The following is a 21,269-nucleotide window of genomic DNA, read 5'->3' on the forward strand; positions in this document are numbered from 1 at the left end:
AAGACTGGCCTCTTATGACATAAATCTTCTACTTCACTGATCAAAAGGGTATAGAAACACCTAATGAAAGCAAACTCCATGGCTTTGGCATGCTCTGTGGTTCAGAGAGCCCCGTGGTTTAACAGTTAAAAAAGAAAACACTACAGAGCAAAGGCTTCATTGACCTGGAACAGTCGGCTGCAGACAATCACTCCAGTGGGACCTGGGAAAGTGAGCAGAGGGAGTTCTCTCCACCGGTGCAGAGACAATCTTACCTGAGGTACTGAGGCTTCCTGATGTGAGTTTTCTCTGCCGGTTTTCCTGATAATGTAACAGGTGGGACCACAAAGCTGATTTCCCCTGGAACCAACACAAGGTAAAAATTCCTATCAGTTTAGATTTCAGAGGCCGTGGTATCCAGCAAACAGTCAGAGATAACGTGAGAAGACAGATACGGGCTTTTGCTAAAAAGTACCCGTACTATTTCTTATCTCAATGTACACCTGGATGCAATGTATACAAAAATATTCCCCTAGTAAAATCCAGGAGATATATAAAGAACGGAAAGGGATAGAAAAGAGAAACAGTCCCCCATTGGGAACAGGAAGGACATGGCCAAAAAGAGTCTCCAAATGGATTCTTTGGAAAAGAAAGAAAAAAGCAAATAACCTATCAACCTCTAAATGGTCTGCTGGTTGAAGGTGAGCTTGGGTAGAACATGATGGCTTTTGTACAGAGGAGCTGATATTCAGTGTATGAGATTCTATGATAGCTCCTGAGTTTCCTAAAACATTTAAAGGCATTCCTGCCCTAAGTGCAGGCTGGGGAGAATAAGTCATCACTATGATGAGGATTTACTATTGAAGGTACAGCTGAAGAAGCCTGCAGAAAGGTAGGCTGGTGCTTAACTACAAGGCTGAGATACGCTATAGTCACTATAACAGAATCTTGGCATTTGGAAATATAAGAGTTGCAGTTTAAACTATTTGAGACATGTAGTAATTTGTCATTTTACCAAGGCACAAATCTGAATAGCATTTGCAAGCCTGATGTAAGACAACAATTTGTCTGGTTAGTGAGTGAACCCAGCTGGCCACCCAGCAACTGCTTTGTCTCTTTCTAGCCATCCTTCAGTACACAGTGACCCTTGTCATATGATAAAAAATTTATTTCAGATTCATGGGAAATGTTCCTACATAGTTGATACAACACAAATTAGTATAATGTGTAAGAGGAGTTATTATAATAAGTTTATAAATGACTTTAGTTCTGTATTTTCTAAAAGTAATAATAATAATAGAAGCTACAATGTCTCGAGGTTTGTTCTGAACTAAGCACTATGTTAAATGTTTAAAATACAATATTTTATTTAATGCTCCAAACAACCCTACAAGGCAGGTATCTCCATCTTCATTTTCTTCAGAAAAGAGCAAACTGAGTATCAGACAGATTAAGTAACTTGTAAAAGATCACACAGCTAGCAAGTAGACTGTTGGAATTCAAGCTTAAGTCTGTCTAATGTCAGAACCATTGCTCTTAATGATATTATTCAGACTGTTTAATTTTGAAATGCCTTCTGAAGAAAATTTTATGCTCTGGGATGAAAGTGAGGATTTAAAGTCAAGGGATTTCTCCCTGGAGAATACTGAGGATCTGTTTTGTTTCTATCCACCAACCTGATCTACTCTGGGGAAAAAAAATATCAAGCATTTGAATGGGAGAAAACTCTGATCTATAAATCAGCAAGCTGTTGACATCAACTTGCTGTCCGTCGGATTTCCTACAAGATTTAACCAACTTAAAACCCAACAACTTCAATGGCAACTTAAAAAAAAAAACACACAAGTTAATGGCACTGGCCCGTGGCCGAGTGGTTGCGTTCACGCACTTCGCTTCGGCAGCCCAGGGTTTCGCCAGTTTGAATCCCGGGCACGGACACGGCACCACTCATCAGGCCATGTTGAGGTGGTGTCGCACATAGCACAACCGGAAGGACCCACAACTAAAATATACAACTATGTACTGGGGGGCTTTGGGGAGAAGAAGGAAAAATAAAAAATTTAAAATAAACAAAAAAACAAGTTAAAACTAGAAAAGACCACTTTTTATTCATTGAAATACCAAATATTTGAAAAAAAAAAAAAGATGTTCAACAACATCAATGAGACTGACAACTCGTATATACTGTTACTACCTAGTATATTAATACGGTAGAGTAGAAGACAATACAGGAGCTTAAAATATTGATGCTCTTTGATGTAGTAATTCAATTTCTAGAAATCCATTCATCCATCCATTTACCAAAACCATTAGAGTAGGTTCCTCCAAGGGCAGGACTCTGACCCATTAATGACTGCATGCCCAGCATCTAGGAAGGCAGTCTCCCTTAACAGAACTGTGTGGATGGTGGTCACCAGAGAGCCCTCACATGCAACAACGCTGAAGAGCCAAAGGGAAGAGCAACAGCAGGCCGCTGTGCTAGAAGGATGCCCTGGCTCACAGTGATCATGCTGGTGAAGAAAGACAGCAAGGGAAAGAGTGAGAGCAGCAGCTGGGCTGAAGCTTAGTGACAGGGCACTTGGGTCTTTCCAATTCAGAAGTCACTGATTATTCTTTTCCTTTTTTGCAAAGGGGCTGATTGAGTCCGCAAGGTTCATTATAGCCTGACTACCAATTTGGGGATGTGGCCAAACAATGTACAGATCGCACCAGATTCTCCAAGAATGTCACATGCATGAAAGATGAGAAACAACCCCTTTTCACTTATCAGTCCCCAAATGGCAACAGTTATCAAACCAGTTTGAAAAACCAAACGTCACTTCTTATTGTCAGAAAAATACACTAGAGAAAGATACCCATCTTCTTGGAAAATGTCACCAAAAGCCAAAAAGAGCCGTGAGGGAATAGAGGTTCTTATGAGGACTTGTTGAAGGCAGCCCTGCATGCAGGCGGTCAAGGCTAGGAACAAAATTTAGGCTAGCAGCAAAAACTGTTTGGGTTCTCTCTACTTTCCTTCTTAAAAAGAAAAAAAAAAAAAAAGATTGGCACCTGAGTTAACATCTGTTGCCAATTTTTCTTCTTCTTCTTCTTCTTCTTCTTCTCCTCCTCCTCCTCCCCGCCAAAGCCCCAGTACATAGTTGTATATTCCAGTTGTAGGTCCTTCTAGTTGTGCTATGTGGGACACCGCCTCAGCATGGCTTGATGAGCAGTGCTAGGCCCATGCCCAGGATCCAAAACAGCAAAACCCTAGGCTGCCAAACTTAACCCTCATGCAAACTTAACCACTCACCCACGGGGCCAGCCCTCTCTACTTTCTAAGTGGATAAAATGGGTTGTCCTTCAATAAGGTGCCCCTAGAAGGTGGCGATAAGATCACTCTCTGAGAGTGAATTTGGTCACAATCTGGAAGACTACATGACCATGCACAAGCAGCCTGATACAGGAGACCAGGTAACCAGGTTATAACCCTTGGACTGGAACATAACTGAAGAATGGCTCAGCAAGAGAAAAGGCCTCTACATACAGGCTAGCAAAATGTAGGCCTAAGGAGAACGTGCTGTAAGGACCCAACACAGAGAGCTAGGTCAATCCCCAGCTGAACATGCATCCCTAAGGGTGTAAATGCCCTGCCAAAAAGCACAGACCCTCTGGTGACACCGTCAGTGCTTCACTTTCAGAGCTCCAAAAGCAAGACTCAGAAGAAAATGGAACCTCAAGTGAATAGCCCCCATCATTTTGTACTGGTTTCTTACCAAACGAGTAGCCTCTGTCCATCCCAACTGCGAGAGCAATCAAACGGGTTCCAAAAGAAATGCCCCATGCTGTGGGAATTCTGCAGACTAAGCTGAGAAGCCTCAGAGGACAGGTTCAGAACATGTGATGACATGGTATTATTTTTTTAATGGAGACGGCTCATTAACTTCCTAGAGATTTTCATGGCAAATATTAAAAAGTTTTGGGGGCTTATGTTTTACCAAAAAGCTGAAAGAGCTCAACTGTAGTGCTAGGTTTGCTAAACTTTAAGGAAAACGATAAAATAATTATGTATATTCTACTCATTTGTTACAGAGAAAAGGAAAAAACAGAAATCCTTCATGTAGAACCTAGCACAATAACAGCTGTCATGTTTTATACCCACCACATGCCAGGTACTTATTTTTATTACATCTAATTATCATAACAACCCTAAAAGTGGGTTTTATTAACTCGGTCTCATGGATAAGGAAGATGAGACTCAAAAATTGCAAGTCACTTGAAGTCATCCCATGGGTGAGGATTCAAATCCAAGTCTTTCTGACTCCAAAACCCACAGCGTTGCTACTACACTACAGCACTCTCAAAATTTTACGATATGATACACAATTTTTAACATTTAAAAAAATTTATAATCACAGTGTTGTTTATAATACTGAAAAATCAGAAATAACCTAAATGACCAATAACAAGGGATTGATTCAAATATGACACATCTATAAAATGGATACAGTAATTAAAATTGAGATTCTAGAATAATAATAACCACAAACATTTACAGAGAATCTCCCAGATACCAGGCTCTGAGCTTAGTGCTTCACGTGAATTATCAAATCCTCACAAGAATCCTACGGAGGTGGGTACATAAGAGGAAACAGAAGCTTAGAAAAGCTAGGTGCCTTGTTCAGTTTCATAAAGTGATTAAGTGGGAATCAAACCCAGGTCTAGCTAATTTTAGTCTGAGCTCTTAAACACTTATTATACTATCACTTATAAATTAGTTAAAGACATGGGAAAAATACTATGAGGTGAAAAAAAGCAAAAGTTACAACACATTATGTATAGTATGATCCCATTTGGATTTTTTAAAAAGCAGCTTTATTAAGATATAATTCACATTACCATAAAACTCACACTTATGAAGTGTACAATTTTCTGTCCAAAAAACATCTGGTATTCACAGAGTTGTGCAACCATCAGTACTACCTAATTTTAGAACATTTTCATTACCCTAAAAAGAAACCCCAAACCCACCCATTAGCAGTCACTTCCTGTTCCTCCCTTCCGCCCCTGGCATTTTCTAGTCTACTTTACAAATCTATGGATTTGCAGATTCTGGACATTTTATACAAATGGAATCAAACAATATGTGACTGGCTTCTTTTACTTCCTAAGTTTTCAAAGTTCATTTACATTTTATCATGTATCCACACTTCATTCCTTCTATTGCTGAATAATATTCCATTGTATGGATATACTGCATTTAGTTTACTTATCAGCTGATGGACATTTGGGTTGCTCCACTTTGGGCCTATTAGCAATAACATTGCTACAAACATTTGTGTACATGTTTTTATGTAGACGTTTCCATTTCTAGACATACTAGAAGTGGACTTGATGGGTCATATGATAATGCTATGTTTAACATTTCGAGGAACTGAGAGACTGTTTTCCAAAGTGGCTGCACCATTTTACATTCCCACCAACAATGTACAAAGGTTCTACTTTCTCTACATCCTTACTAACACTTGTTACTTTCTGTCTTTTTTATTTTAGCTATCCTAGTAAGTGTGAAAAGATATCTCATTGTGGCTCTGTTGGATTTTTAAATATACACCTGTATATTTTGAAGGCCAGACATGGTAGCCGGCCACCACACCCATGAGAATGGGAAGTCCAGCAGGGCAGGGCTCTTGGTCTGTTCTGTCTGCTGAGGTATCTGAAGCGCCTACAACAGTGCTTGGCACGCTGTAGGCCCTCAATAAATACAGGCTGGATCCTTATACATATTTTATAATTTGTCCATAATAAAACTCGTTTTGGAAATGTTTCAAGTCCTTTTCAAATTTAAAAATGCTTAAAAGTAAAAGCTGTCCGTCTTGACTAGCTATTCAAAGTAGAGTATTTTGAAATACGAAGATTCTGAGTATTAAGCAGTAAAAACTCAAACTCAACTTCCTGAAGTCTTTAGATGGTTAAACTATTTGCATATAAAAGAAATGTTAATGGCAGAGCTTTTTCTACTGGGAACGTACAATTAGCAAAGGACCCTTAGAGTGTGTCCGGGACTTCTGAGCTCCAGGATCTCACTCTCTTTTGTATTCCATCTCCATATTAGGGCCAGCTGCCCAAGAGGATCTGTAAGTTTGGCCTTCAGCTCTATTTGCAAGAAGAAAGATGCCACTTTTAAAATGTCTGACTAACACAGATTCATCTAGCTTACTTTTTTTTTTATAACTTTTTTTTTTTTTTTAAGATTTTATTTTTTCCTTTTTCTCCCCAAAGCCCCCCGGTAGATAGTTGTGTATTCTTTGTTGTGGGTTCTTCTAGTTGTGGCATGTGGGACGCTGCCTCAGCGTGGTCTGATGAGCAGTGCCATGTCCATGCCCAGGATTCGAACTAACGAAACACTGGGCCACCTGCAGCGGAGCGCGCAAACTTAACCACTCGGCCACGGGGCCAGCCCCTCATCTAGCTTATTTTTTAAGAAAATAGTTTTGAATCACACGTATTTACTTGTTTGTTTAGCTATGTTCAAGTCTCACTCCATGCATACTGTGTACGATTCTTCTGAGCCAGCCAGCTGGAAGAGCATGGGAAAGCTATTAGGGAGACAGGAGACAGTTCACTCAGCGGGGAGAGGCAAGACATTCATTACCTGTTTGACTTGTAGCCCATGACTCCAGATCCTTTCCAGGAGGTCACAAAGGCTGGCAATTAAGGTGTTCTCTTCCACCCCTGTGATGTTCACCTCCCCATGCCCAAGCTCCACAGCCTCTCGGCCCATCTTCTCCACCAGCATCCTCTTGGTCTACAAGGAATCAGTCAGTAGCATTAGATAACCACAGTGAGTAGGATCACATGCAACTGGAGAGGACTGTGGCCGCCTCCACAGCACACCTGCTGGGCTGGGAGGGACAAGAGGAGTAAGAGCCAGAGACCTAGAGTGTACTCACTCTCCACCATATAGGTCAGGTTATGGTGCAGTGCATTCTCTAAAAGTTTAGTCAAGAAGATAAGAACACAGCACTCCCTGTATGAACCCGGCCAAGTGATTTCACCACTCTGGATTCAGTTTCTGCATTTACGAGATTAAAAGAGTTGAATAAAAACCCTTTGGTCATGCTCACTTCTGACATTCTCTGATTCTCACTGTTTAACTGACCTTATTTAACTAACCTACAAGCATTTAATCCTAGAAAAATACCTGACCTGTCAAGGGGATAAAAAATTGAGGAAGAATAATTTAGGCAGAAATTTTCAAAACCTTATTATAAAAGAAAACCCAAAAAAACACATGCTGTATGATGATAATTGTAGTTTTTGTTACTATATGCCAGGCACTGTATTAAGCATTGCATTATCTCATTTAAGCCTCTCAATGCCTCTATGAGATGAGTACTATTACTGCTCCCAATTTACTGATAAGGAAATTGCAGTCAGAGAATTTAAGTAACTTGACAAAATCACACAGCAAAGAAGTAGCAGATCTGGCCTTTGAACTTGTCTGTCTGAATATTAAGTCTAAGTTCTTAAGTAAGATCTAATCATATTATAAGTTTGTGACATATAAAAATCTAAAAAGCATAGGAAAAAATGACCCCTAATCCTCTTTCAGAAGAAACAACTCAACACTTTGCCATATTTCTTTTCAGTGTTACTATTTTTAATGTTTTTACTCTGAAATCTATCTCATGTACATTCACATATATATATGTACGTGTGTGTATATGTATGTACATAATTATATGATTATAACCATCATCCAGGTTAAGAAATAAAATACTACCCATCTATACCTTTGAAGCACCCCATGTGCCCTCTCCGGTCACCTCCCCACTCCAGAAGTGATCACTACCCTGATTTACACAATAAAAGTACAGAAAAGCAAAGAAATGATTATCACCTATATTTGCATTCCTAAACAATGTAATTTAATTTTGCCTGTATGTTTTCTTTTGTGATTTGCTTTTTCATTCAACTTTGTGAAATTCACCCATGTTGATGGGTATAACTATTGCCTATTTCCATCATTGTACAGCATTCTATCATACCAATGTACTACAATTTATTTATTAATTCTCCTACTGATTGTTGTTTGGGTTGTTTCCATTTAGGGGCTATTACAAAGAATGCTGCTGTAAATTTTTTTTTTGGTGAAGATTGGCCCTGAACTAACATCTGTTGTCAATTTCCTTCTTTTTGCTTGAGGAAGATTGTCACTGAGCTAACATCTGTGCAGATCTTCCTCTGTTTTCACGTGGGATGCTGCCAGATCATGGCTTGCTGAGCAGTGCTAGGTCTGCACCCAGGATCCGAACCTGTGAACCTCAGGGCACTGAAGTAGAGTGCATGAACTAACCACTACGACACTGGACTGGCCCCTGCTGTAAACTTCTTGTACATATCTCCTGGGTTAGGCTGCAAAGGTTTCTCTGGGGACTGTACCTAGGAGAAGAATACTAGATAATACTATGCTGTTTTCTGCAGTGGTCACACCAATTTACACTTCTAACATATGGGAGTTCCTATCACTCCACATGCTAGCCAACACTTGGCAGTTTTAGACTGGTTACTGTATCTCTTCAATTCTAAGATGTACATTTTTCCCCATATTAAAATCTCTGAAATTGGGATCTATTTTATAGTCATTGTTGACCAGGCAGTGGACACAATGAAACCCAACTGCCTGGGAATGCATCTCAAAACTTGAGAATGAATGTTGGTGGCTTGGAAAATAAATCTCAGAGGCAACAGACAAGACCCCTTTCAAGAAAGGCAGCATCACCAATGGTCTTGATGGTAGAAAAGACAACATTGTGTGGAAAATCACAGATATCAATGACTCAGAATGAAAAGACAGAGGCCTTTTTGAAAATACCTTGATTCAAAATATCAGTACTGATATGTCAATCTAACTTATATTGGTAATAATTTCTTCTGCAAGAGAAAGTATATTTGATTTCATCCTATAAATGACCACCACTTACAAAATGAAAATGCAGGAAAATCTTTCTTTTCCATTGATGCATAAACAGGATGAGGTAGAGACCGAGTTAGTTATTTGTCCTAAAAAGTATGGTATACTGACTTGGTTGAAAGGCTATATTTTTATTAGAAAAGAAATTACACTTAAAAATAAAATAGTAAAAATTAATAATGACTGTCTTTTGATCCAGCAATCTTATTTCTGAGTATATATCCAAAAGAACTGAAATCAGAATCTCAAAGAGACATCTGCACCCCATGTTCACTGCAGCATTATTCACAATGGCCAAGATAGGAAACAACCCAGTGTCCATCAACAGATGAATGGGCACACAAAATGTGGTATATATATACAATGGCGTATCATTCAGCCTTGGAATAGAAGGAAATCCTGCCATTTGCAGCAACACAGATGTACCTAGAGGACATTAGGCTAAGTGAAATAAGCCAGTCAAAGAAGGACAAGTACTACATGATTCTACTTATATGAAGTATCTAAAGTAGTCAAACTCACAGTAGCAGAGAATAGAATGGTGGTTGCCAGGGGGTGGGGAGTGGGGAAAACAAGGAATTGTTGCTTGGTAGGTATGAAGTTTCAGTATCCCAGATGAATAAGTTCTAGAGATCTCATGTATAACACAGTACCTATAATTAACAATTTAATATTGTGCAGTTTAAAATATGTTAGGATAGATCGCAGGTTAAGTCTTCTTACCCGAAAAACAAACAAAATCCACAAAAGAATATAAGGAAACTTCTGGAAGTTATGGACATGTTCAGTACCTTGATTGTGGTGATAATATTACAGGCGTATGCATATGTTTAAACTCATCAAGATGTATACATTAATGTGTGCAATTTTTTGTATATCAATTATCCCTCAATGAAGCTTAAAAAAAATGACTGACTTTGTGGAACTGAGAAAAACATCCCAAGCTTACACTGAATAACACACTTTGGCCTGGCAAATAGTGGAATTTACTGGCACTCAGTAAATTCTTGTTTCTAGGCATATGAGATCAATGCTATCAAATTAAAATAGACAGGCAAAAACATTTTCATATGTGTAAGACTGATCTGTTGAAGACAATTCAACTACAATGATTTCAAGTAAGTAATGTAAGACGTCTAAAAAACTACATTCACCTCTCAATTTTAAGGAATACATATTAAGTTTATATCAAGCAAAGTGTGCTTGCTCTCAATTAATGGTACATTTTATTTAAAACAAATACACCTAATTCCAAGTTAACGGGATCTTAAAACTAGTACTATCCCATTGTATTAACCATATTTTTTAAATATTGTTAAATATTGTTGTCAAGGGAACCAGCACACACACGAAGGGGTTCACAGCTCACCTTGTTGCGACATTCCTTCAGCAGCCCCTCCACAAACTTCCAGTTGGTCTGGGCAATCACTAACGGGGAGAGGTTGGACAGCTTGGGCTGGCGGATGGTGCTGCCCAGATTCCTGGCTTCCTGGATATACTTCTACATGGAAAAAATCAGAGTATTACACACAAACCACAGGCAACTGACCAGTACTGACGGATGCCTGAAGAGGGCACTATCACCCTACACTTTCTTACTGCCTCTTCCGTCATAGTAAAGGGAAAAACTGAGATAACATGATGAGTTCTGTTTTCTCTGATGTAAAGCACTCCATGGGTACTGTAGTTACATCTTTGCTTTAATGATACAAGAGGTAAAAAACACATGGTTGCAACACGTATAACTCAGTGTGCAAACCCACCCAAATCTCAGAGTACAACTTAGAAAATCATTTTCCCTACCAAGCTGGGAGGGGTTTAACTCCTCTGCCCATATCAAAGATATCTACCCTTGCTGTCATAAAGTATAACCTTGCTAAATTAGGGTCTGGGAAATAAGATTGCACGCTCAAAACAAATGTATGTTCTGCTTCTTTACAATGTGCTCGTGATTCTCCATACACTCTTTTAACACAGAACCCACACAAACGAGTGAACTGCACACTGACATCCTCTCAGTATCCCAGGTTTATAATCAACATTTTTACCCCAGACTTCCTCCTTCCCCCATATTTATTCCACTAGTACAATTCTGTCCAGTCTATCTTCCAGCCCATCAATCTGCCCCACTCCTAACCCCCAAGGTTAGGCTCAGACAATCCTATCATCCTTCAAGGCTTAAACAGATGCTGGCTCCAGTAAAGTCTCGTTTGGTGACCACCCCAGGTAGAACTGACCTCTGCTGTCTCTATCAGGGATCAAACACTGGCTCGCCTCTCATATGGACCTTTCAAAAGACTCTTCTACTGAAGTTATCTATGTACTTGACTTTGCTCCCTTGATAAACTGGTTTTCCCTCAGGACATGGCTATCTCCTTGCTATCCTGATATTTCAAAGTGCTTACTACAGCGATTTTGACCAAGAAAACGTGCTCAGTGAACACTGCTAAAAGAAGAATATGGAAGTAAGTGGAAGATCCAGGGAGACTTAAAACAACACCAATACCGACACCCCTTATGCACCCTCTCAAAAATTCTAAGCACAACTGTATCCCATAAATCAGCAGTTAAAAATTCATAACCATACCATGCAATCTGAATTTATTCCTTTAAAAAACAGCAAAGGCAAAATATCTTTTCCATTCACAGAGGTGCCAGACACATATGAAGACAATATGCTTTATTGGGTTTTATATGTATAAAATGCAAATTGCAGGGTCTTTTCTCAAAGAGAAGTTCCTGAAATAGGTTTCTGAAGCTCCATTTTCACAACTTCTCTGCAACTAAGTAAGGCAGGGTCTCCAACTTGAGGTTCATAACTAGAGACTTTCCTGGGAACAAGTTAGAGCAGAGCTGAGAAACTCTGACAAACAAGGAAGACTCAGGAGGTCAATTCAAGAATCCTCAATCCCCAGGCACCTGATGGTAACACTCTCTCCTTTGCTCCTCCAAGAAAAAAAAAGTCAAGATTATCTGTTTTAAGATTCACAAAAAGTAGGGAGAAAGTACATCTCTCCCCAGGTTCAGAAATTCACAGCATTAACCCAAGTTCAGCTTTTCTTCCTTCTCACTCTAAAAGAATTACCTTCTTTACCACCATACCACAGACACAAAAAAACCTTCACAAATTTTAAAAGAATTTCTCCCAAAGGGAACCCACATCCACCGCTGGTGGGAATGCAAACTGGTGCAGCCACTAAGGAAAACAGTATGGATAGTTCCCAAAAAATTAAAAAATAGAAATACCACACAACCCAGCTATCCCACTAGTTGGTAATTATCCAAAGAACTTGAAATGAACAATTCAGAGAGACTTATGCACCCTTATACTCATTGCAGCATTATTCACAATAGCCAAAAAGTGGAAGAAACCCAATTGGCCATTGACCGATGATTGGATAAAGCAGATGTGGTGTATATAATATACAATGGAATACTACTCAGCCATAAAAAAAGACAAAATTGTCCCATTCGCAACAACATGGATGGACCTAGAGGGTATGTTAAGTGAAATAAGCCAGATAGAGAAAGACAAACACCATATGATTTCACTGATATGTGAAAAATAACACATGGACAAAGAGAACAGATTAGAGATTACCAGAGGGGAAAGGGGTTGGGGGGAGGGCATAAGGGGTAAAGGGGCACATTTATATGGTGACTGACAAATTATAATGTACAACTGAAATTTTACAATGTTATAAACTATTATGACCTCAATAAAGTTTTTTAAAAAATGATTTCTCTAAGTTTCAGACTCTTTTCTTCTGAGGTTCCTGTCACACTCCCCAGAAGTGAGTATCATGTATGAGTGAGTACTCAAAGGATAGTGAACAGGTCTCTTCTAAGCACTGACATCATTCCTGAACAGGGCTGCAAATAGGGCCTGGCTTAGCGAGAGGACCTACATGGTTAATGACTAGCTGTCATCTGCAAAACACCGTACATCCTAGATTTGTCATAACCTAGGCCCAAGTATCAGGTATGAGGAACTAACCCTATTATTTACCCTTTTATGGGGAGAGGTCATTGTTAGGACATTTGAATGAAACCAGAGGCCAAAGAAGTAGCAAAAAGAAGGAGAGCGTAGCATGGTAAAAGGGCCATTCCTTGTCATTCTTAAGATGTCTTACCTCTCTCTGGTCATTGTCTAAACGCAGATGTTCTGTGTGCTGCTTCTGCCGATCTTTCCTCCTCCACTGGGCAGGGGCATTCCTTTTCGTCCACCTAACAGAATCAAAACAGGTAATTAAGAACATCCCACTAAGAAAATAAGGTCAACTGACAGGAGAAAACTTGAACATCTAAGGACCAATGCTGGGCTCAAGAAACCACCAAGAAGTCACGAGAGATTAGCTCAGGGCCCTTGAGGAAGAGCCGCTTAAAGATTGGTGACTGGGCAAGAAAGAGCTAACTCCGCAGGAAACAGGGACACATCTTTCTTGAAACACCTATAAAAACTTCATATGCAGATCCAAAACTATATTCAATCAACTCTGTCTGGGTATGCACTCACCCCCCAAAAGAAACTAAAGAAGAGCAACCCTGCTAAGTTATCTACTTTCAGTTCAGTCTCCAATTATTTCAACCACTAATTGTTAAAAGCACAGTGCTAGCTGTCATATGGGATTCAGTCATGAAATGATCTCAGCCCATCCACAGCCTGGCTTTTTGCAGGTCCTGGGCATGAGGAACTATCCCAATGTGCATAGTGGAGACAGAAGCTGATGAGCTACTTTGTCACTCGTTTTCTTGTTCAAATAAGTGAATGACCTGAATAGTCTGGGTTCTCTCTACAATTCCTTTACAAAATTCAGGGGTCTTCTACCAGCTCTGGCAGTCACTAGATGACCCTCACCACTGTGACTAGGGAGCTAGATGGGGGACTCCTTGGGGCTGACTCACTTGTTGCTGGCTGGCCCAGTGGATAGCACGTCAGACTGCAGCTTAGGGAAGAAGCCCGGCTCATACTTCCCCTGTCCAATCTTCATGTCGAGTAAATGGGGATGAACTGCAGTATGGTCAATCTTTGCCAGACGCAGCTCAATTGCCTTCTCTGGATGAGAACAACAAAAAGAAGTCAAATACGGGCTGGCCCCGTGGCCCAGCGGTTAAGTTCACGCACTCTGCTGCAGGCGGCCCAGTGTTTCATCAGTTCGAATCCTGGGTTCGAAGCGGACATGGCACTGCTCATCGGGCCACGCTGAGGCAGCGTCCCACATGCCACAGCTAGGACCCACGACTAAGAATATACAACTATGTACCGGTGGGGCTTTGGGGAGAAAAAGGAAAAAAAATAAAATCTAAAAACAACAAGTCAAATATTTTTAAAATATACCATATTCTGGGGCATAAAATAAGTCTCAATAAATTTAAAATAATTTGAATCATACAAATTATGTTCTCTGACCACAATAACCAATAATAACATCCTAAAATTAAATAACATATTTCTAAATAACCCATGGGTCAAAAAGAAACCAAAAAGTAAATAAGTAGGCATTTTGAACTGAACAAAAATAAAAACACAAAACATTAGAATCTGTGGTATGCCATTAAAATATTATTTGAAAGGAGATTTATAGCACTAAAGGCCTATCTTAGAAAAGAAGAAAGGTCTCAAACTAACAACCTTGGCTTCCATCTTAAGAAACTAGAAAAAGACAAGCAAATTAAATCCAAAATAAGTACAAGAAAGGAAATAATAAAGGCCAGAGTGAAAACAATGAAACAGCAAATAAATAAAATTAATAAATCCCAAACCTGGTTCTTTCAGAAGGTCAGGAAACTAATAAACTTCTAGTCAGACTGATTAGGATAAACAAGACAAGACACAAATTACCAATATCAGGAATGAGAGAAGTGACAGTGCTACAGATTCTTCAAGTATTAATGAGGGAATACCAGGAAGAACTTAATGCCAACGAATTTGACAATAGGTGAAACGGACAAATTCCTTGAAAGACACAAAGTGCCAAAGCTCACTCAAGAAGAAACAGATAACCTTATCTAAGAAATGAAAGATCAGTTTACACATGCAAAATCAATCAATGTAATTCACTATATTAACAAATTAAAACTAAATCTAAATAATTACCTCAATAGATGCAGACAAAGCATTTGACAAAATAAAAGATCCACTTCCGATAAAAACTCTGAGCAAACTAGTAACAGAAACGAACATCCTCAACTGATAAAAGGTATCCATGAAAACCTATAGCTAACATCATACTTAATGGTGAATGCTTTCCCCCTAAAATCAGGAATAAACTCAGGATGAGGATGTCCACTCTCACCATTTCTATTTGATGTTGTAGTAGAGGTTCTAGCCAATGCAATAAGGCAAGAAAAAGAAATAAAAAGTATCCAGACTGGAAAGGAAAAAGTAAAACCATCATTATTCACAGGCAATATTATTATTCACATAGAAATATGAGAGAATGCACAAAAAGCTACTAGAAGTAAGTTTAGTATGGTTGCAGAACATAGATCAATATACAAAACTCTGTCATATTTTTGTATATTAGCAATGAGCAATCAGAAATTAAAATTTAAAAATACCATTTACACTAACACCAATAAATATGAAATAGAGATAAATCTGACAAAAGATATGAAAAATATGTACACTGAAAACTACATAACTCTCCAAAGAAATTAAAGAATACCTAGATAAATGGAGAGAAATGCCATGTTCATGGATCAGAATACTCAATAATATTAAGATGCCAATTCTCCCCAAATTGACCTACAGATTCAGGCAATCCCAACCAAAAATCTCAGAAGGTTATTTGTGGAAACTGCTAAGCTGATTCTAAATATATATGAAATACAAAAGTCCTAGAATAGCCAGAACAATTTTGAAAAAGAAAATAAAGTCGGAGGACTAATGTTCTTTGACTTTAAGATTTAATATAAAGCTACAGTAATCAAGACAGTGTGGTATTGGTGTAAATATAGGCTAAAAGACTAATGAAACAGAAGTACACTCACATGGATATAGATCACTGATATTTTGACAAAGCTTAAAAGGCAATTCATTGGTGAAAGGAGAGTCTTTTCAACAGATGATGCTAGAAAAACTGGACATCCATATGGAAAAAAATGAATGCAGACCCTTAGCTTTCACTACTTACAAAAAATTGACTTGATATGGATATAGACCCAAATATAAAGCCTAAAACTTCTAGAAGGAGCCACAGAGGAAAAAAAAAAAAACGATGTGACTTTGGTTAGGCAAAAATTTCTTAAGATACAACACCAAAAGCATAACAGATTTTTTAAAAACTGATAAATTAAGCCTCATCAAATTTAAAACTTTGTTCTTCAAAAGACACTGTTAAGGGAACAAAAACACAAGCCACAGAGTGAGGGAAATATTTTCAAATCATATATCTGATAAAAGACTTATATCTGGAATACATAAAGAACTTTCAAAACTCAGTAATAAGAAAACAAACAATCCAATAAAAAATGGGCAAAAGGTTTAAACAGGCACTCTACCAGAGTAGATAAATGGATGCCAAATAAACAGGAAAAGATGTTCAACATCATTAGCCATTAGGAACATGCAAAGCAACTACAATGAGATACGACTACAAACCTATTAGAGCGGCTAAATTGAAAAAACTGACCATACTAAATATTGGCAACAATGTGGAGGAACTCTAAGTCTCATACACTGCTAGTGGGAATGTAAAAAGTACAACCACTTTGAAATACAATTTGGCAGTTTCTTTAAAAAGTCAACGTACAATCACTCCCAGGTGTTTATCCAAGGGAAAAGAAAACACATATACACAAATTTTCATAGCCCAAATGTCCACCAATAGGTCAAATTGTAGTAATGCCCATGCAATGGAATATTATTCAGCAATAAAAGGAATATGAACAAATCTCAAAATAATTATGCTGAGTAAAAGAAGCCAGACTAAAAAAAGAGCACATACTGTATGATCCATTTACATAAAATTCTAGAAAATGAAAACCCCAAAGTACAGAAATCACAGCAGTGGCTGCCTCAGAATTTGGGGAGAGAGTGGGGAGGGGAGAGGATGGAGATATTACAAAAGAGCAAGAGGAAACTTTTGAAGGTGATGGGTATGTTTACTAGTTCTTGATGTAAGTGTACACATATAGCAAAATTTTAAATATGTGCAGTTCACTGTATGTTAATTAAACCTCAAAAATTTTAAAGAGTAGGAACAAAACAAGCTGGTAACTCTCCTGGTATTTTCTAGAGTCATGTAAAAACATCTCAACCTTCGGACCTTGTTGTGATGCTAGGTCCAGTCGCCTTCTCTTTGGGCCTCCCTCACTTCCTCCAGCCCTTACTCTCATTCAACAGAACTTATTCAGTGTCTAAAATATGCCAGGCACTATTCTAGGCCCTGCAGATACAGCGATGAATCACAGAACATCTTTACCTATAAAATTAGTGGGTGAATAGAACTGACTGCCATCAAGATCCCTTCTAAATATAACAATTTAAAGGGTCTCCAAAAAGATCCCTTTAGTTATGGTTTTACCATTTTCCTATCAGACTGGTTCAAGAAGCTGAGGTATCCATGCCGGATGGGGTGAGGCAGCTGAACTACTCCTCTAGGCTACGGATCTGAGGCCAGAGGGAAGAACCCTGCTCTAGCGTATTTCGGGTACATCTCTCTGGGGCAGCCTACAGAAAAGACTAATGGCAAAGATATTTCCACTACCCCTGAGAGCAGAGCACAGAGTTGCCTGAAGCGTCTCTGTGACATCCATTTTTCTTAATGAGTCACACAAACGAAAGTTAGCTAACCTTCCTTCCATATCCCAAACCCCGCATTCTCCCAGGCCCGTAACAACACATGTCCTGGCCACAAGTGAGGCCAGAGTAATTCTAACTCAAATCAGTATGCTGCGGTGTTTGGTGTTCAACAAATGGATTATAGATGGGCTGAGAACTGATTGCCTCAACCCTTGTGGCAGCTGGGCAAGGCCTCAAGTGACTAGAACTTCTCACTCTACAGCCTTTATAGCAGATTCCTCCTTTTATTCCGGTATGCCACATACAAATATTGTCATTTTCAAGTGTAGGACAACATAAAAAGATTGGGAAGTCCTGATTTAAACTGATGGCTTGGAAGATGTTTCTGTAAACCTGCAGTCTTGTAGAAACCACCATCAAGTTTCCCAGGACCAAAGCCTTAGGCAGGGTTCGGGAATCAGAAGCCTGAAGTGTTCCAGGAGGCAAGGATAACTATGTCAGAGTAGAGCACTTGCATGAGCAACATGTACTCAGGCCTTAGCCAAGAGGATTGTCCTCTTAATGAAAGGCGTGGAACAGGGATAAAAGGTAAAGACAGAAGGCTAGAGAATGTAAGGTCAATGAAGGCAGGACTTTGTCCAAATTGTCACCAGTTATATCTTCAAAACCTAGGAAAAGGCCTGGCACATTCACTCATTGAGTAAATATTTGTTGAGCACTTACCATATGTTGAGCATGTAGTAGGTATCTATAGTATTTGATAAATGAATGAACAAAATATACAAAAAGGCTACAACAAGGACACTGAACATCCCACAAGGAAGTGAACACACCACTTAATCTGACACCTAAAGCTGAGACTATTCTCTGGCTGAACTGATCTAGATAGGGCCTCTGTGAATAAAAAGGCCTTTTCAATCATGCATGTAGCAAACAACTTTTTTTTAACATCCGTATGTGCTAGGCACAATGCTAAAGGGTTGGGGGTAAGAAAATAAGGAAATACAGTCTCTACTCTTAAATTGTTCCCTGATAAGGAAAGCTCTAAAGAAGAGAGATCATGGGGGGAGGCAAGAACAAAGCAACACTGGTGAACAGAGGAGGAATGCACCAACTCTGCCTGAGGGCATCGAAGACGACTTCACAGAGGAGACAGATCAGCTAAACTTTTGTGGTAAACACTGTCAACCCTTACTCATAACCCATTCGCCCTTCTTTCTTGCTAATAGAACCCCGATATTGTTCGGGGTAAATTACACCCAGTTCAACACACACATTCACAGCCTCCCTTACACTTAGGGATGATCACACAACAAGGTTCTAGCCTATGAGACAACAGAAATTGTTGGGAATTTCTGGGAAAGCTTTTGTTTTCTGATACAAAAGGGGAAATACAGCTGGCATCAACCCTCCCCTCTTCTTGCCTTGAATATGAACATAAAAAGTCTCCTGTAACCAGGAGGCAACAAGCGTGAATATAAAAGTCAATATACTAAGGACAGCTGAGTAAAAAGATAGAATCTCAGTTCCTGATTACATTGTTGAGCAGCTGAGCCAACCCCAGCAACCACCAATTCTACACTTCTTGCTAGTTTGAGAAAAATAACCTCCATCTGTCTAACCCACTGTTGATTAGATCTCTATTACTAACGGCAGGATCCATTCCTAACTGACACAGTGTTAAAGGATGAGAAAAGTTTGCCAAGCATAAAAGACAGGGAAGAGCATTTCAGGCAAAGGGAACAACTTATGCAAAAAGCAGAAACAGGGAAAGAAGCTGGCAAGTTTAGGGACAAGGACACATAAGTGACATAATTCAAGAGGCTAGAAAGTATGGCAACAAGGAGGCCTCACTTGCTTCGTCCACAGTGGTACACTTCTGGTACATGGATGTGCGGAGAGTAGGTGTCCGAACATTCAACAGCCTGATCTTGTCTACTCGAGAATCAAATACCCGGAGCACAGGGTCTTTATCGTCATCATCATGACACATGATTTTGTTGTCAACAAAAGAGGCAAACATCTGGGTCTCCAGGAATCTTGAGAGGAAGGGTAGGTAGGGTTCAGGCTGATCTGATAGAAAAGATGCCTGGTGGGACCAAAAGGAAACAGACAGTCATCAGCAGGGAAGAGAGAAGAGTGCATGTCAGCCTTGATCAGCAAAGGCAACACACCCAAAGGATCCAGTAAGTTAATTCTTCTCTGAAGCTTTCTAGGTCTTTATGAAAAGCCAACAGAAAAATCTCTTCATCATTTTTTTAACACTCATACAATTTCGGATATCCTGAAACTTTGACATATTAGCCCAAACTTACTCAGGTAATCTTCCAAGAATTCTGATGTTCAACCTGCATGTGCACCTTAGACAAAGGTCTAAGAGAGCTCTCTGACGGAAGGTAAATCACCTGACGGTAATAACCAGCACAGTGCTCTAACGCAACAAAACCTTATATTTTATCAACATCAAAAGGACCATGAACTTGTTTCCACCATATAATATTATGGGGAAAAAAACCTCATCTTCAGTTAAATCTTCTAGAGGGTCTGGCATGTTCTCATTCTTTACTACCTCCCCAGTAGGATTATACTCACTTTATCGAAGTTTTGCATCTGCTCCCTGTTAGTAAACCAGGATTCCTTATCCTGGCTGGGCTGAATGACAAACACCTCATAATCTGCAAACATCTGAGTGAAACGATTTGCAAAAACTTCCCGGATCTGAATGTTTAGCTGATAAATCCTGAGTTCTTCTTCATCACACTGAATTTTCAGATCCTTATTGCTGCTGGGGTCTTCACGCACTTCCAGCTACAAAAAGGAAACAGTTGAAAACACATAAACCTTTCCTTTTATCACAAAGAAATGCAACTCATCTGTTTTTTTCCCCAGTGGTCACTTACTTTGCAGCAAATGGAGAAAATAAAAGAGAAAAAAACAGAAAGGAAAAAAAGAAAGAAAGGGATTCTGACATGGAGAAGAGGTAAATGAGGACGTTCCACTTGCAGATATCTAGCAACTTAATGAAAGTAGAGATAAGACCATTACGGGCAGAGAGAGATTCAGCAATAGAGGAAAAGGTGGCTGGCTACTTATCTCAAGGGTCAGGGGAAGGAGGGAATCTGGGAAGTCAATGAGAAAATGATAAAAAGGTCTGCATTCATCTCTGATTTTTCTCCCCCATATCACTGTCCTTATCTTTCTCCCTAAGAATTTTTCCTTCCTGTGTCTTTCTTAACCTTTTTAATCTCTAAATATTTCTGTGCTCCTCTTTAACTGGCCATGGTTTTTAAAAAATATCTGCTCTACTAGCTAAATAAAGCAAGGAAATGATATGCTTCATACTTTACTAAAAAATTAGCTCAACAAAATGATTACATTGGCCCGTTTTGTTCATATGTAATTTACAAAAGCAACTGAACAGTGAGAAGGCAGGGGAGGGTGAAGAGATGGGTAAAAAACTACAGAAAACAGATAGTCTCATCAAAGTTAGGAAATGGAAAGCTAAGTACATCCCCAGAAAAAGCACAGGACTACAATTCAAGAGGACCAGGTTCTAGCCTCAGATCAGCCACTGATTAGGCATTTAATGGA

At 39.2% G+C, this 21,269-nt stretch overlaps 1 protein-coding gene across 3 annotated transcripts in view; it reads right to left on the bottom strand.

The window, feature by feature from the left end:
- Positions 1 to 21,269, bottom strand: part of DENND5A (DENN domain containing 5A) — an 86,256-nt gene that overhangs the window by 13,202 nt on the left and 51,785 nt on the right. For all 3 annotated transcript variants that reach the window (XM_023646025.2, XM_070274746.1, XM_023646026.2), the window contains 7 exons: positions 20,271 to 20,486; positions 19,533 to 19,767; positions 13,838 to 13,988; positions 13,066 to 13,159; positions 10,302 to 10,433; positions 6,611 to 6,763; positions 255 to 339 (listed from right to left, as the gene is read on the bottom strand). In XM_023646025.2, the coding sequence (XP_023501793.1) occupies positions 255 to 339; positions 6,611 to 6,763; positions 10,302 to 10,433; positions 13,066 to 13,159; positions 13,838 to 13,988; positions 19,533 to 19,767; positions 20,271 to 20,486 (1,066 nt within the window). The remainder of the gene's footprint in view (positions 1 to 254; positions 340 to 6,610; positions 6,764 to 10,301; positions 10,434 to 13,065; positions 13,160 to 13,837; positions 13,989 to 19,532; positions 19,768 to 20,270; positions 20,487 to 21,269) is intronic.

This window comes from Equus caballus, chromosome 7 (assembly GCF_041296265.1).
Source record: "Equus caballus isolate H_3958 breed thoroughbred chromosome 7, TB-T2T, whole genome shotgun sequence".
Lineage (NCBI taxonomy): Eukaryota > Metazoa > Chordata > Mammalia > Perissodactyla > Equidae > Equus > Equus caballus.